Source organism: Zonotrichia leucophrys, chromosome 4 (genome assembly GCF_028769735.1).
Source record: "Zonotrichia leucophrys gambelii isolate GWCS_2022_RI chromosome 4, RI_Zleu_2.0, whole genome shotgun sequence".
NCBI lineage: Eukaryota > Metazoa > Chordata > Aves > Passeriformes > Passerellidae > Zonotrichia > Zonotrichia leucophrys.
The window spans coordinates 38,430,200-38,445,532 of record NC_088173.1 but is presented as its reverse complement, the minus strand read 5'-3'; the positions used below and the strand labels follow the sequence as shown (position 1 = coordinate 38,445,532).

Genomic DNA, 15,333 nt, shown 5'->3' with positions numbered 1-15,333 from the left:
AATTTGGGTGAAGTTCAAATTTTCCTTGGATCCTAGTTCTCTGGCTGGCCACCAGCCCATATCACTAATGGTATAGCTAGCTGAAAAATGGAAAAACAATTTCATGAAAATTTCAAGGTTATTTTGGCTTCAATCTGACACGTAGAGATAGCATCAATATCATAGAGTTGGTAATGCTTCATTCTTCAGTTTAAGAAACAAACACAGGACAGGCTAAAGGCTTTAGTTAAATGTGCAAGACTAATTCAACAGCATTTCACATTACCAAAGCAAACTTAGTGTGTGTGAAGAAGCCCTTGGCTCTTTAGAGCCCTGTCCGAAGTGGTTTTTGCTGTCTCAGATGCAAGTGTAGTTTGCACTGAAGTGTTGTGGTGATTAACTGTTCTCCAGTATCATAAACCACAGGGCTGATCTGTGGAGCTGGCCCTGCTCCCATGTGTGTGCTCAGGTGTTGAGTTCAGTGCAACAGAACCTGCTCCTTAGGATGGGGAGAAAAGGAAAGAATTCCAAATTGCATCCATTTTTTATGGCACTCATTTAAACCACTGGAAATGGTACCTCTGAATTTAACATATGTTGATTTGATGTGCTCCTCTGAAGATACAAAATAAACAACAAAAAAATGACCCCAATGTTTCTCCCTCTGTTGCTGAACTAATTCTCCAAGGTATCTGTGCTTCCAAAGCCTGTCCCCTTGTTCCAGCTGCATGTCCACTCACATACTGCTTGCCATGCAACAGGTATCTTTTCAACATGGATGTCTTCATTTTCTGTCCAGGAAACGCCATTCCAAACTTCCCATTCCAAAAATAATAGCAGTGTTCAGTCACATTTTATGAAAGCATCTTAGAATTTATATAAATAAAACTAGTGTACATTTCAAAAAATATATAAAAGGCTGGCATTTTTCTTTTACTGCAAAGATCAAAGAGCTGATTAGAATTAAAATTTCATGAACTTTAAATTATGCATTTAGTCATAAAAATATTAAAATAAAAAAAATTAAAGCAGCAGGTGTACCTTATACAGTAAGATAAAGTTTAATATATTTTATTAGCTTAAGGGACACAGAATAACTATCTAATCAGAACTTCAGGCATGCATTTACATAAATATATTAAATTAAGAAAAGCAATTATACACTTAAACATCCTTTTGTCTAAAAAAATCATTAAATCCACAGATTAACAATAAATCCAACTCTATGTATTTATCACTTCCAGATACAACTGTTCCATTTCTCAGATATTACACAAATACATTTGTTAGAATTTATATGCATTATACATATATTATATATTACATAATAGTGTGTATACATACATGGTGTTCAATAATATAATAATAATTTGTAGTTTTTATAGCACTTTTCATTTGAAGAGCTCAAAGCGCTTTTACAAGGATTGATTTCACTAATTTTTGGATGGGAAGTGGAGGCACAAAGATGCAATGATTTCAGGTTATACAGAATTTGTGACAGACAGCAACTGAATTCTCTTGTTGGGAACTTCAGTCCTGCTGTCTCCCTAAAAAGAACTGCATATATAGCATAGAGAGTCTGTATAGGTAGACTTGCAAAGACTTGTAAGGTCTCAAACCAAGAAAATATTAATTATATTAATAATGTTAAGCACATGACTTCAGTGAGGTTCATATGCTTACAATTACTTGTGTGCTCCCAGCTAGATCAGTGCCTGTATATGCTTAGTAGTGTAATTCAGTTTACAGAAGATGCTTAAACCTACTTTGAGTGATATTTTCTAAGCTATTTTCCCACATTTCAAATGTACATACAGCACCTGACAGCTACTATGAAATAAAACTAGTTGAACAGGGGAATGCCACTACAGTAATGTTCTCAAGTGACAGAAGTTTGTTATTTCCTTTTCTGCTTGGCTCCCATTACAATCTAATTGTTCTCAAAGGGGAATTGAAGTTTTAATTCTGCAGTATAATTTGTGGGGGACAGCTAATAGCATTTCTGGATAATTCACAGGGTAGGGTTACTGCTCCTGGTACTAATGGAGCCCACTACAAGCTGCATCTGGTGACTCAACACCAGGTGGTTTCTGGTCTCAGTGTGTCTTGATATGAATTAAAGTGACTTTGCACACCAGTTTTGACTGCCTAGAACATTTTCTTTTTAGCAGCTCCTCCTAGGAAAATTCAGAAAATGGGCTTGTTTGTTACTGCCTTGTGATGCAAAACACCCTTTGTCCTACTGTAAAATGTATCCTCCATAAAAAACCTGTCTCCAAAGCAGCCACTCTCTCTGCCTTCTTTCCAAGAATACTGTGAGCACAGCCATTGTGTATATTCACATGCTTTAGCTGATGTTGCCTTTCTGAAATTTCCTGAGAATTTAAGCATTTTTTTCCTTAAAATAGTTTTTACTTCATTGCAAAATGAAAATAAATAGGAAAATCTTGTAGACCATAGAAGGACCTTTGCTATATGATACACTGGATCCTCTTGGTAGTAACAGATGGAAAGTTGTTTCTTATCAGTAGAAGTAAATCTCTTCTCCAGTAATGCAGTTTACTGTCTGTGCAAGAATGTCTGACAATTTTGTTTCTGGAAGCCTGGCTGTGTGCAGTACACAATAGGTACAAAGGATACAAACTATTTGCATATAAACCAGAATATTAAATGTTGGTGAATGTCTGTAGCATAGAATGATCACTTTGATGATACTTTCCCAGTTCTGAGAGCTCAGGGAAGCAGGAGACTCACTCAGCTTTAACGTCAGCTGGACATTTTAAAAGCATCGAGAAGTCAGGCGGTTTTTGTGGAAATGCTGGCAACACCTCTAAGGAAACCCAGGAGGATTGGAAAGCTCAGTGGGGCTGGGGCTGCACTCTTGTTCCACCACACACTGGTGTAGTGCTGCAAATGCAGACATGGAGAGGTCATGTGTGCACTGGTGTCTGAAGTTAAGATCTTCTGCCAGCTAAGTGGATATCTTTTAAGGGCTTAATCCTATAACTAATGAAGTCAATAGGAGATTATCAGTTGACATCAATGGGCTTGGAGTCACGCCCTCAAAGATTAAAGTAATCCTGTACTAAGCTTTCAGGTGGCTTCTGCTGTTTCACACCTACATCCCAAAAAGTACGTGCCTTATTTCACTGAATTACTCTCTTGTTGAAAAAATAAAACTTTTCAGCAAAACAGACTTAATTTTTTCAATGTTTCTGAAACATTTTTTACTGAAACTACTTAGGGGAATATTTATCAGGTTTTTGTAGCCAGAACCCAGATTATTTGGTACAAAATTTCTGTAAATTGGAATTAAATTTGAAGGGTTGGTTGCATTTTTTATGAGTATTTTACTTTTTTTTAATATTGAAAAATTAAAATAATTAGTTTTAATTTACCACTTGGCTTCCTTTTGGTTTTTTCCAAGACAAAGGACACCTTTTAAATTGGACAGAAGATCAAAATGGCAAAATTCCTAATTAAAGTGATACACAGATAATCTAAAGGATAGTAAATTAAAATGCATGAGAATTTACATGATTAAGGAGAAATTAGCAGAACAGACTGTCGTTGGACTTGTTTTTTCCACGTAGAACTAATCTTATAAATGCCTATTTCATGGATGCAATCTAATCTTATAAATGCCTATTTCATGGATGCAATTAGAATTAGATGTATGAAAACTCATTTTCACCGTAGTGCAACTTTACACCTGTGGAATTACTTCTTCATATTTCCAGCATCTCCATTTTGCATAATTTTACAGGAAAAGGTCCTTGTTTCTCAAGCCAAATTAGAGAAAATGTGTACTGAAAAGCTAAATTCCATCATGCCAGGGATATCATTCTGTTTTTCAGTTAAGTAGATTGCAATGGGTAAATTTGTGATAAGCACAGTGACTGAAGTGATTTCTGCCTTCCTCCAGCTCCAGTCTGTTTGTGCCTGAGCTGTGTGAGGCTGGAACTCCTGGACTGTGAGTGCCCAGCTAAGACACAGTGCTGAAAGTCACTATAAAATAACAACATTCTGTGGAATGTCCAAAAGATAAAAGGGAAGATGTTGATGCACACATCTGTCAGGCACTTTCAAAATTAATTAGCACCTGCAGCAACCAGGGATTGCTGATGTTTGCTGTGGGTCTAGAAAGGAAGAAGCTGCAAAACCAAATGTGGACAAGTGAGTGAAAGGAAGAGAGAAGGAGAAGGAGAGGTGTCTTGTCTGTGATACAGAATTTATATTCTTATTTATACCTAACTTACACTTTGTTTGCATGAAATAGAATAATGTGTGAGGATTTAAAGGAAAAAAGGGTTTGGATCTGAGTCCCTGTCTGTTAACAGAATAAATTTATTCCCAGAGGGGAAGGCTTTGAGTTAGTATTTCTTATGGGGCGCAGTAGAAAAATGAGTTTACTGTTTCTCTGAAATGGAGTGAAATGATTTGGAGCTGCTTTTGTATAACATCTTTTTGTCTCCCTACTTATCTATGGAGTAAAGATGTTTCTCCTTATATTCCAGTAATATGCCTTCTTTCTGATCAGCAGCATGTAAAAAGAGAAAGATGAGCTTTCTGTCCCAAAATAATAAAGCAGGGGTTTAACACTAGCAGGCATCAGGGAGAGTCATGTTTCTTGCAGCAGGTAGGTTTGTTCTCCTTGAGCAGCAGAAAGGCTGAAAGAATGCCTGAGATGTACAATGTGTTGGGAACAGAGAGGCAGTAGCTCCGAATAAAGGAAGAAATGAATGGAATAAAAGATTAGGAGAGAGAGACACAGAGACAGAGACAACTTGAACACATACAGAAAATCCCTTCTGGAGGCCCTTATCTAATTGCCTCATTTATCTAGTTTCATTTATAAGCTCAGTTTTATTCTGGGACACTCTCGGAGGCTGTGTGAGAATGGCTGCAGAATGACCTAACTGGCAACAGGCTTTCTACAGACCCTTTTTTTATTTTTGTATGCCAATTCTCAGGGCAATTACTGCAGTTGCCCTTTTTATATCAGCATCTTGGGTGGCTAGGCCTGGGGTTTGCTCACTCTTTTTAATAGTATAATTTCTTTTGATAAATAAGCAGCTAGGATTTTTTTCTTTCTTTTTTTTTTTTTTATGAGAATACTTCTTTTCCACTGGGACTTCCTATGAACATGTGGGCTTAATGCACATGCCTGCTTTCACACAATATAAAAGATGATCAAAAATAAAAATGAATCAAAACAGTTTCACAAACTATCTCCTCTCTCCCTCAGAACTTCACTTAGATTATTCCTTAATTTTGAAGTTTTTATGGAATGATTCAGAGCAGATTTTTTTTTTTAAATAAAACAACCTGAAGAATTTTGCTTAAATTTTGCTTAAATTTGAAAGTGATTTTCTGGGTGCAGCACAGTCGATGTGAGTTTTTGCTGTTGATTTGAATGAAGCCTGGATTTAATTCTTAGCTCTCACTGGATGTTTATTTTCAGATTTCACTAGCAAACTAAATTTTCATTATTATTAAGATCAAAACTCCAAGATCATTGTTTTCTGTTCTCTGCATGACTGTGGCATGTATATATTATTGTGAACTCCAATTTAGGTGCCATCTGGGGTATTTTTTAAGGCACTAAGCAGTGAGAAAAGAGCTATCATGTCTCCCCAGCTGGTTGCTGAAAACAACATGTCACAGTAGAGTTAAAGTTGGGTTTATTTTTAAATATATTTCATTGAAGAAAGTGTTAAAGATGTTATCTCTGTCAGATATTTCAACGTTGCTAAAATACTTCAGCGACTTTCTTGCCTTGCTGACTATGAAGAGTGTAATAAAACCGTGCTATGTGACAGATTTAGACAGCTGGCTCATTCATGAGAAGTTCACATTTTTGTCACCCACGTTGAATAAGGAAAGATTAGATGCTAAGGTCAATTTACAAAAATGGTTGTCAGGACATTTTTTAATTGTAGAACTTTTTGTGATGGAATTCAGGGAAAAGACTAAAGGCAGAAAGCAGCGGAGACAAAGAGCTGCTATTAACCTACAGATGCTACCACAGGGTTCATTTTAAGATTGGTCACACTGCTTAGCCAATGAAGTGTTCATGTGACTATAAGGGACCACCCTTTTCTGGGGTGAGAGGGCAATTTGGTCTTCATGCTCATTTAATCCCAAGATGTCTTTCAATGGACTGTCAGTTGAATCTACATTGTGCAAAATTATGCATGCACTTTTTAATGCAGACCATTGTTCTCTGAGCACTTAACCAAGATTTCTCAACCAATTTCCATTTGGCATGAGGTCACTGAAACCCAGGCAAACATATATGGAAGGCAAATTGTCTGTTCCTCAGAGCTGGAATGTGTGAGACACAGAAATGCAAGTATTGGTTATGCTGTAATTTCAGATTTAATACTCACTAAATGAACACTGACAAATTTCTATAAAGGAAAATTTGTTGCATGCTGCTGCCCTGGAGAGATGATTTTACTGCTGGAGTGTAACATGGGGAAAGTCTTTTAGATCTGTTTGGCTAAAGTGTTGTCAATCTATGATGCATGAGCAGCTGCTTCTAAGGACCACAGGATGTGCACACTGGGGCTGCTCTGCTTTCTTTTCTTAGGCAAGATTCTGTAAAAGCTGCAGTAGGGAGTTTGCAGGTAGTGCAAAGGAAATCTGATAGTTGGTAAGCAGTGAACAAAGAAACTGCCAGTAGAGCTGGAGATAAGGGGGCACCAGTTCTGCAGATATATCTAATTAATTAATACCTTAGAAAACCTGGCTACAGCACGTACACCACATTTATTGATGCATTTACAAACACTTGGTTTTCTTGGCTCTCCAAGGAACACTTAGAACCACAGTTGGCAAGAGCTGCTGTAGGTTTTGTATAAGTGACACTGTGCACAGGCAGCCCCTGCTCATGAGAGCTCTTTCCCTGGGACACCCCGTTCAGTGTGGCATGGGCAGAATCTGCCTCTTGCACTGTCCTGCTACAGTGAAAATCACTTTATGGACACTTGAAACACATGCTGCAATTTTATTAGAGTTGGTGGGCGTTTGCTTTTTTTTCTCATCCACTGTAAATGAACACAAGTTGACACAAGGGTACATTTCTAGATTAGATCCACAACACATTGAAGTGTGTGTTTGCTCTCTCTTTCCCAGTCTTTCCAATTACCTTGGTGAAAAATGTAACTTTAGTATTTTACAGGACATGGTAAAGCTGTCTCATCTAGGTGATGTCTATATTATAAAAATAAAATAAAATAATATAAATATGTAACATGAACCCAGTGCCCATCGTTAAATAAAATATATGATAAAAAGCAGACCTTCTAGGATGACTGGTTTTGAAATATGCGAATATAATTTAATTATTAAACACTTGAAACAATCTTGATATTAAGCTGCGATAACCAGATTTTTGCATCTATGCTAGATAAAGAAATAACATTCTGTAATAGAGTTACATTGATGAAAGTGAAGGTTACAGTCTTACAATGAATTGCCTAGATAGGAATGCATTAAGCAGTTCTGAAATATTGTCTCATGATGGAGTTCAGTTTACCTTAGAAACTGTTACAACTGGATTTTATTAAGTCCAGCAGTTTATACAGCGATGTTTGGAAACTGCTTTCTCACTGCTATAATCAGATAGGTACAGGAACGAGATTTCTGGGATGTCAAAGAATCCATTAAGACATCAGCAAAGTCCTTTGACAAAAATATGTTTTACAGTGGAATTGCTTCGTAAACTATTTCTCATGAAGAAATAAATATTAAAAAAGATTCCACTTTCTGCAAAACCGTATTTGTGATAGCGGCTGCGTGTGTATGTGTGCACATATTGGATATCGGGACGCCTGTGGAGACGTGCAGGAATATTTACACACATACAGGGGATTTTTCTGCACATTGGTGGATATTACACTTAAATTAATAAAGGAAATCAAATCACCGGTGTTTGTTGCAGGATAACAGTCTTTCAAAAATGACAGGATTCAAAACAAATGCCCGCTGAAAGTGGAGTTTCCAAATAGTCCCAGAAACTATACAATGTAGCTGGTTAGATCCAGCAAATAGGATGTCATGTCTAGGATCTGATCCAGAATACCTGCCCTTGTCACTCTTCGGATGTTTCTGTCCACTTGTTCACACTGGGGGCCGAGATAGCCTTTTTTACACAAGCATTTATTGGGCCTTACACAGACACCTCCATGTCGACAGGCTGGGTCACATTTTGCTGTGGGTGAAAAAAACAGCGATTTTCTAATTTGTTTAGATCATCACAAACCAGCAAAAGATACACTACACATTCATTTAGAGCTTTTCTAACCTTGTAGTGATGAAGCATATAAATTACAAACAACGTAGAAAGGATGAAATATTACGAGTGTTGAAAGCATATTTTCTAAAGTTTTAGAATATTAGGAGGAGGAAGTAATTTCGTATATCTGTGAGGATGTTACCTGGGAAAGACTGATAAACTCAAGTAACAGATTTTTTATGAAATGTCCAATTCCCATATTCAGGTTTCATTTAGGAATCTCAGGCACACTCCTTTGTATACTCAGAGTTCTGCACTACACACGTGCCTTAGCAAAGCACACTACACTTGAGCAGTGCACCCAATGCACTCCTTTGGCTCTCTAATCACTCAATGCTGGGAACAAAACTGAATTCCTATTGCAGAAAAAAGAGCCAGTTGGTTGAAAATTTTTTTCAACCATTTTTATCAGTTTTGTAAGTTTCAAAGCTTTCCCCTCTCTTTAGCAGATGCCTGGCGATTTATCTATAGAATTCTAGGTTAATCAGCTTGCTTCAGTCTTTCAAATATAGCTCCTATTTTAAATTGTAGCCAGTGTTAGCAAAATTAATAATACATAACTTTAGTTGTGGAAGTATTTTCTTCTGGGGTAATCACAGGACTGTGATATATATAATGTATATATCTTTCTTCTTCTGCAGGTGTTATGCTGCTTAATATTATTGATTGCAATGAACTTTAATATGGATCTATGGATATTTATACTACACTCTAGAAATGCAGATTTTCTTAATTCTATCCAAGAGTTTCTTAACTACATGAAAAGGAAACTCATACCTTGTAAGGTAAATTTTCTTATTTAAACTATAATAGTAGCTTGAGGTTCAACTTAGACCATCCCTATTAATTTTTGTGTAGGATACAGGAAAGGAAGATCCTTAGTCTAAATATTTTCTGTGACTTTCTTGCTCATCATGTCCATCAAATCATCTATCATAAAGCTGTGATTTTTAAAACAAAACAGGTTATTCAAGACCTATTTATGTTCATGTTGGAGGCATTTTTTACTTTTTAGTTCCCCTTGGACCAAGGGTGTAGAATGGTCCTCATTCTCTAAATGCAGGACAGCTCTGGAAAGTGAGGACAATTGAAGTTGGGATATTTGGCCAGATGAGCTCATCCATTTCTCTAACCTGCCTTCATTGCTGGTTTGGGAATGGTCAGCTCATGAGTCTTTGCCAGTAAGGTATTTTATTAGTGGTTTAATAATTTCATTTCATTCCAAAGTCACTTCTGCTCATCACTAAAAACCTGGAGGTTGCTGAAATTTACACTCCAGCCTATAAGGACTTCATAGCTGACCCTGCTTCCCCAGGGCCCTCCTAAGTGCCCTTCCAACCTGAATTGTCCATGATCCATTGTGGGATCCTTGTTTTCCCTTAGTCCTTGCTATTTCTTTGAGTTCTACTGCCACAATATGGACATCTCAGTGTTAATCTCTCATCTGGTCAAACTTGCTGTCCAAATATGCCCAGTCAGGGGACTCTGCTGATGCTGAGGAATAAAATCTTTGTAATAACATCTCCTGTTACCCAGGCTGGCTCTGGGACAGCTGCACTGGCCAAAATGGCACAGCTCAGACAGAGCCACAGCCTCTGAGACAGCGATGGCACAGCTGGGACACTCTAGGCTCATTCCCGTGGCTGGCACACCCCTCACCCTAGTTCAGTCACAGTCACTTTTCCAAGTAACTTTTAAAAGCTAAAGCAACAAGATAGGACCTGATGAAATCACTGTAATAATGGATCACAATAGCATTGATTATTTGCTGTTTCGTGATACATTGTACAGAGAATTCTCCTTGACAAACTGCAGCCATTTCATTTGGCCGGATCAAAAGCATGAATGCGCCAAAACTAAAAAATATGCATTAAATTAGTGAAGTGCAAAATGCAATGGAGAGCTGCAGTTCTTCTTTAGCATCTTTCCTGACAAGTCACCTCTCTTTGACACTGACACTGATAATACTGCAAGTGGAAGGTGAATGTCCAGACACAGGACATGTAGTGACCTGCACCTCAAAATCTTGGTGGAAAAAACAAGAATACTGTTGTCATGTTTATGCTATCAATTGCATTCTGCACTGGCTCACAATGCATTGATGTTTTAGCAGTTGCATTCATCTAAAGACTTATTGTTCTCCTGCAGCTCATGAAATCAGTATTTTCTAATATCTTACAACTGAAGGCCAATATATTGGTCAACATATACTGACAATTTCTCTGAGCAAATAATTAAAAGGCAATTATGACATGTCACTACTTTTTCCACTTGTTGCTGTGGATCTGTATACAAACCAGTTCTGCAGAACTCTCCTTCCCAGCCTTGATTACAGCAGCATTTTCCTGTGGGAGTGCAGTGCCCGTTCCGACAGTGCCTTGAGCATTCAGATGTCAGTATCTGTGCAGGCTGAGCTGTTCTTTTGCATTCTTCAGGGACTAAAGGCCTGGAAAAAAATCCAACCAAACAGAGTTAAAAGTCGGGATCAAGAAGAAAAATTTTGATTTTTAAAATAAAGGATTGATTCTCTGCTGTAGTATTATCAGTGGGAAAAATAATGAGATTTCTTTTCCTCAGAAAAAGAAGTAAGCCTAGAGGTGATATGTTACAGGGAAATACAGTACAATTTGCTAGTATTTTATGTAACTGCCTTCAGAGATCTTCCACAAGATTAAGCAATATTCCTTGAGAATTCTTGAAGCATGAACCTGCCAAAAGCAGCTTGCTGAAGGTTTATCTTCATAAAGCTGCCAGCTTATTGCAGGCAGTGATGGTGGGTTTTTTTCATTTCTAGCTGATCTAGATTTCCCCTAAGAAAGGGGGAAGAGTAACCTGAACAAGTTTCATGGCATTGTGATGTGTAATAATTTTGCAGAAGTATTTCCTCTGTCTACGAATTCAGCTTTAAACTGCTGGCTTTTTATTTCCACATTTCCATAGAATGACATTTGGATTGTGCATTCTGGATGCTTATTTAAGCATCTGAACATCAGGAAAGACTTTTTCACTCTGAGAGTGACCAAGCACTAGCAGGGGTTGCCCAGAGAGTTGTGGAGTCTGCATCACTGGAGATACTCAGAAATTGTGTGGGAAATTGGCTGTGGGAGGCCCTGTTTGAGCAGGGGGGTTGGACCAGCTGCCCTCCAGAGGTGCCTTCCAAACTCAGCCATTCACCATCAGGTCATTCTGTGGAATGTGTGCACAAAGGAAATTCTAGTTGAGATGGCTTAAATTATTTCTGACACTGGATGTTTTGGTTAGGATGATAGGACCATCCAAAGGCTACAGGTTCCTAGTAGAGGCACCATGTTTTATCTCTGCTGTAGGTTTGGTTGCACAGGTACAAGTTTGGAAAATAATGTCAGGATCTCCCAAGTGATCTAATCAAGTAATTGAAATAGGAGCATCATGGAAAATTAAGTTAATGAGTGACAAATACAAAATTACTCATTCCCTAGGAAATCATCTTAACTACTGCCATACATACTAAGCCTGAAATGAGCAGGAAAAATATTCTAATAGTTCAGTGGAGAGCTTAGAGAAACCTTGGCTAAGTGTCCAGCTAGAATCCAAACAAACCAAAATAAATTCTGAGAGAATAGAATAGAATAGAATAGAATAGAATAGAATAGAATAGAATAGAATAGAATAGAATAAGACATTGTTCCTTATACTGGCATCAGTATTAACACCCCAATTATGTGCAAATAGCTGGAATAGCCGCTTGTGCACTGATTACTCTGTCACATATTAAATTCTTAGACTGATACTCCTGTGCAGAGGAAAGGATATCTTTTGGGGTCTGAGAAAGAATGGGTATGATGGAGATGTAGAAAACGGTGACTAAAGAAAAATAGGGAAAAAAATTGGCATTCTTGTTTATCTCCCATTTCAACATCAGAAGAAACATCAAGGGAAAAAAATTAAGCTAAAGAAAATAAAATTAACTAGCTGAACTTGTGACTACTAAGATATCAAAAGATATCTGAAGGCCATGTTCCACTAGGATTTTAAATAGATATTTTCATGTGCAATGGTGCTATTCAGAGTAATAGTAGATAGGATAAAAATAATTTTTTAAAAAATAAAATCTCACACCTAAGTCCCTCACCAGCTGACTGGGCTTACATTTCCCCCTCCCATTTTGACATGCATCTTGTAAATGGTTCACTACAGGGTTTCTTGCATTTTTCCTTGAAACAGGGCAATAGAGTACAGGCCTACTGGTTTGTTTCAGCATAGCACTTTCTCTGCTCAGTCTTAATTACCACCATGATTATTTAAACATCCACACACAAGAACTGGTTCCCCAAAGAGGTTAAGGACAGAAAGAATGTGTAGGTGCTTCTTTAGCACAGCACCAAGTCCTGATTTCCAAAGCATTTCTGAGAATCAGACTGAAGGTCCTGTATTAAGGGCTTTGAAACATGTTTTGACACCTTTGGTGCAGCATATTTGAAACCCTTTCAGTTTTACTGTTTACATATTTCCACAGCTGTCTTTTAAATAGAATGCATTATTTTTTTGACCTGTAAGGAATTCCAGTTCTGTAATGAGCAATGATTGTATTACATATGTTCTGGTTAAGAAAGTTCCTACGCTTAAAAAATTATAAGCAGTATTCACATGCAATGATATTTTGGAAATGGTTCTAGAAAATAATATGATTTTCAGTGGAGATTTTTTCAGATTTAAGGTAAAAAGATCGGTCTTCTAATTCCTACACCTGGAAGAAAAATCTACATTTGAAGTTATTTCTGTATGGCCAACTGCACAGGATGCAACATTCTTTACCTGTCACTACTTAAAGCTCATTTATTTCAAGTTACTTTAAATGGGAGGCTTCTCTTTCTCTTGCTCAAGCACAATTTCAGTACAGAGTTTAGCAGGAAACATAACCTCAGGCTCCTGGAATATCTCTTGGGAAAGAGCTCCCAAGAGTGGCATATCTTTAGCAAAGAATGACCTCTTAAGTCACAAAGGTATTTTATTTGGGAAGATAATGATTTATTTTATTAATAGATATGAAATATTTGTCTGTGATAGCGCTGTAATACATGGCTCTTTTTGAATGCAATTAGGAAGGCAGAAGTCACACTTCTTTGTATCCAGCTGAGCATGGCTGGTCACTTTTATGATTTAAAGTTTTCTACCGCTCTCGGTACTTGTGAATATAACCTTGCCTTTTATTCTACCATCAATCAAGAACTTGCACTCATCAGCCTTGGATAATATTTATTAATGGTGGGGTGGAGTAGAAACAAAGATGGAAAAAATTCTGGTTGGCAAGGTGCCTTAGGAGAAGAGGAATACAAATGCAGCTGCAGCGGAATCCTCGCGTGTGAGAATGGCTGGTTTCCCTGAGCTGTGCTCTGGGAAAAGCCACACTTCTTTCTCAGGATTCAAGCGCTGCTCTGGGACCAATACGTGTCGAGAGAAAGCCTCTGCCCCACACACTCACACTTTGCATTCTTAGGGCTTGGAAGAGGTGGAAATGTTCAGGCTGAGCTGAATAGAGTCTCACAAAGATAATGCAAGTCCTGAAACCGACTCTTGGGACTTGATCTCTCCTGCACTGAGACAGGACCATGATTTTGTTTATATAACCAGTGCTTCACTGTGTCTCCTGATGTGGAAAATGGAGAGGAATAGATGGAGCCACACTCCGGGCTAGAGAGAATTTTTGTCCTTGTATCCCTCAATCTATAAAACTCTAAAGGGTACAGCTTGATTACTCTTACAGTAAGCACTATTTGGTCCGCAGAAAGTCAGCCAAAAATGTAGCTGATAATGACTATTTATATGGTCTGTACAATTCTAGTTATCTTAAAGAGCTGTTCATATATACAGTACAGTACAGTATATCTTGCTTGTTAAAACAGGCTTTCATGAAACTGTATAACAACTCTAAATGTATGGAACACGAAGGAAAAGTTGTACTGGGGGCTGGGGCCTCGCTGCATCCCTTCGCTGACGTGTGCAGTGAGCCGGGAATTCTTGACTCTGCAATGTGTAAAATAATTTTTGCTGCCTTACCATAGCTAGTAGAAGAAAGCTGCCTCTACTGTTTAGAGGCATTTAAAAGTCCAACATGCTTTAATAATTAAAACTCATTCTGGCATAGCTCAGGACTTCATGCTTTCTTCAGCACATCTCTGTTCGCAGCTCCACTGAACACACAGAGCGAGTTAGTTGCTGTATGTGCTGTCTGTAACTCAGATGTGCATAAATCAATGCAAATGGAGGGCCAAACTCTGCAGTAAAATAATGGTACTGAACAGAAAACAATTCCTCCACCAGGCTTTTGACACATTATCAAAAATCCCTACTTCCCTACTAAAGCGAAGGAAAAAAAAAGGCAGACAAAATTCCTAGATGTTCAGATTTCAAACAGGAGAAATCTTGATACAAAATATATGGAATGTTATGCTTCAATTACCTGCACATAAGATTTAGGTATTAGAATGAGACTTAAGTATATCACCAACATTTGTGCATCAGTTGTTGAGGTTTTTTCCTTTATAAGGGAAAATGTCAAGAAAAAATAATTTTGTTTCACTCCTTGTCATAACCCAAATTTACTGCTTGTCATAGAATAAATATAGCATCTCTTCAGGTACAGCTTCTAAAATTAAAAAGTATACCTTTAGTCCTGGGAGAGATGCCAAAAGCTCGTTACTTGTCTCCAGATTTACTACATGGGAATAATGTGGAAAAAACTCACAGCTTTTAAGATTTAAACTCAGCAGCATATCAAATTTATTCTTATATGGTATACTTGTTCATGACCTCTAGTCTTAAGAAATTCTGTCATGTTTGAAAACTAGTCCCCAGCGAAGCCTGTATCAATGTTAATAGCTAAGAGGTCAATGCAACTGCTAAACAGTTTGTATTACTGTCAGGGTGGTCATGAAAACAACACCTGCTGCATGAGCACTTGGCAGCTGGGTCAACAGGCACTGTGGGAATTTATCAATTTAGGGGGCCACTTGCATAACACTTTGACTGATGAATTGGGAACGACTGGCTTACTGGGCTAAAGCTGCTCTATT

At 37.7% G+C, this 15,333-nt stretch overlaps 1 protein-coding gene across 2 annotated transcripts in view; it reads right to left on the bottom strand.

Annotated features, from left to right (window-relative positions):
- Positions 1-1,034: 1,034 nt before the first annotated feature.
- Positions 1,035-15,333, bottom strand: part of HHIP (hedgehog interacting protein) — a 75,609-nt gene continuing 61,310 nt past the window's right edge. Inside the window, exons 12-14 of one of the 2 annotated variants that reach the window (XR_010439893.1) lie at positions 10,579-10,727; positions 4,082-8,197; positions 1,035-4,051 (exon numbers count right to left, since the gene is read on the bottom strand). Coding sequence is in view for 1 of the 2 variants with exons in the window: in XM_064711196.1 (XP_064567266.1) it covers positions 8,004-8,197; positions 10,579-10,727 (343 nt within the window). In the remaining variant the exon portion in view is untranslated. Of the gene's footprint in view, positions 8,198-10,578; positions 10,728-15,333 lie in introns of both variants that reach the window. The other variant, XM_064711196.1, reaches the window with a different exon arrangement.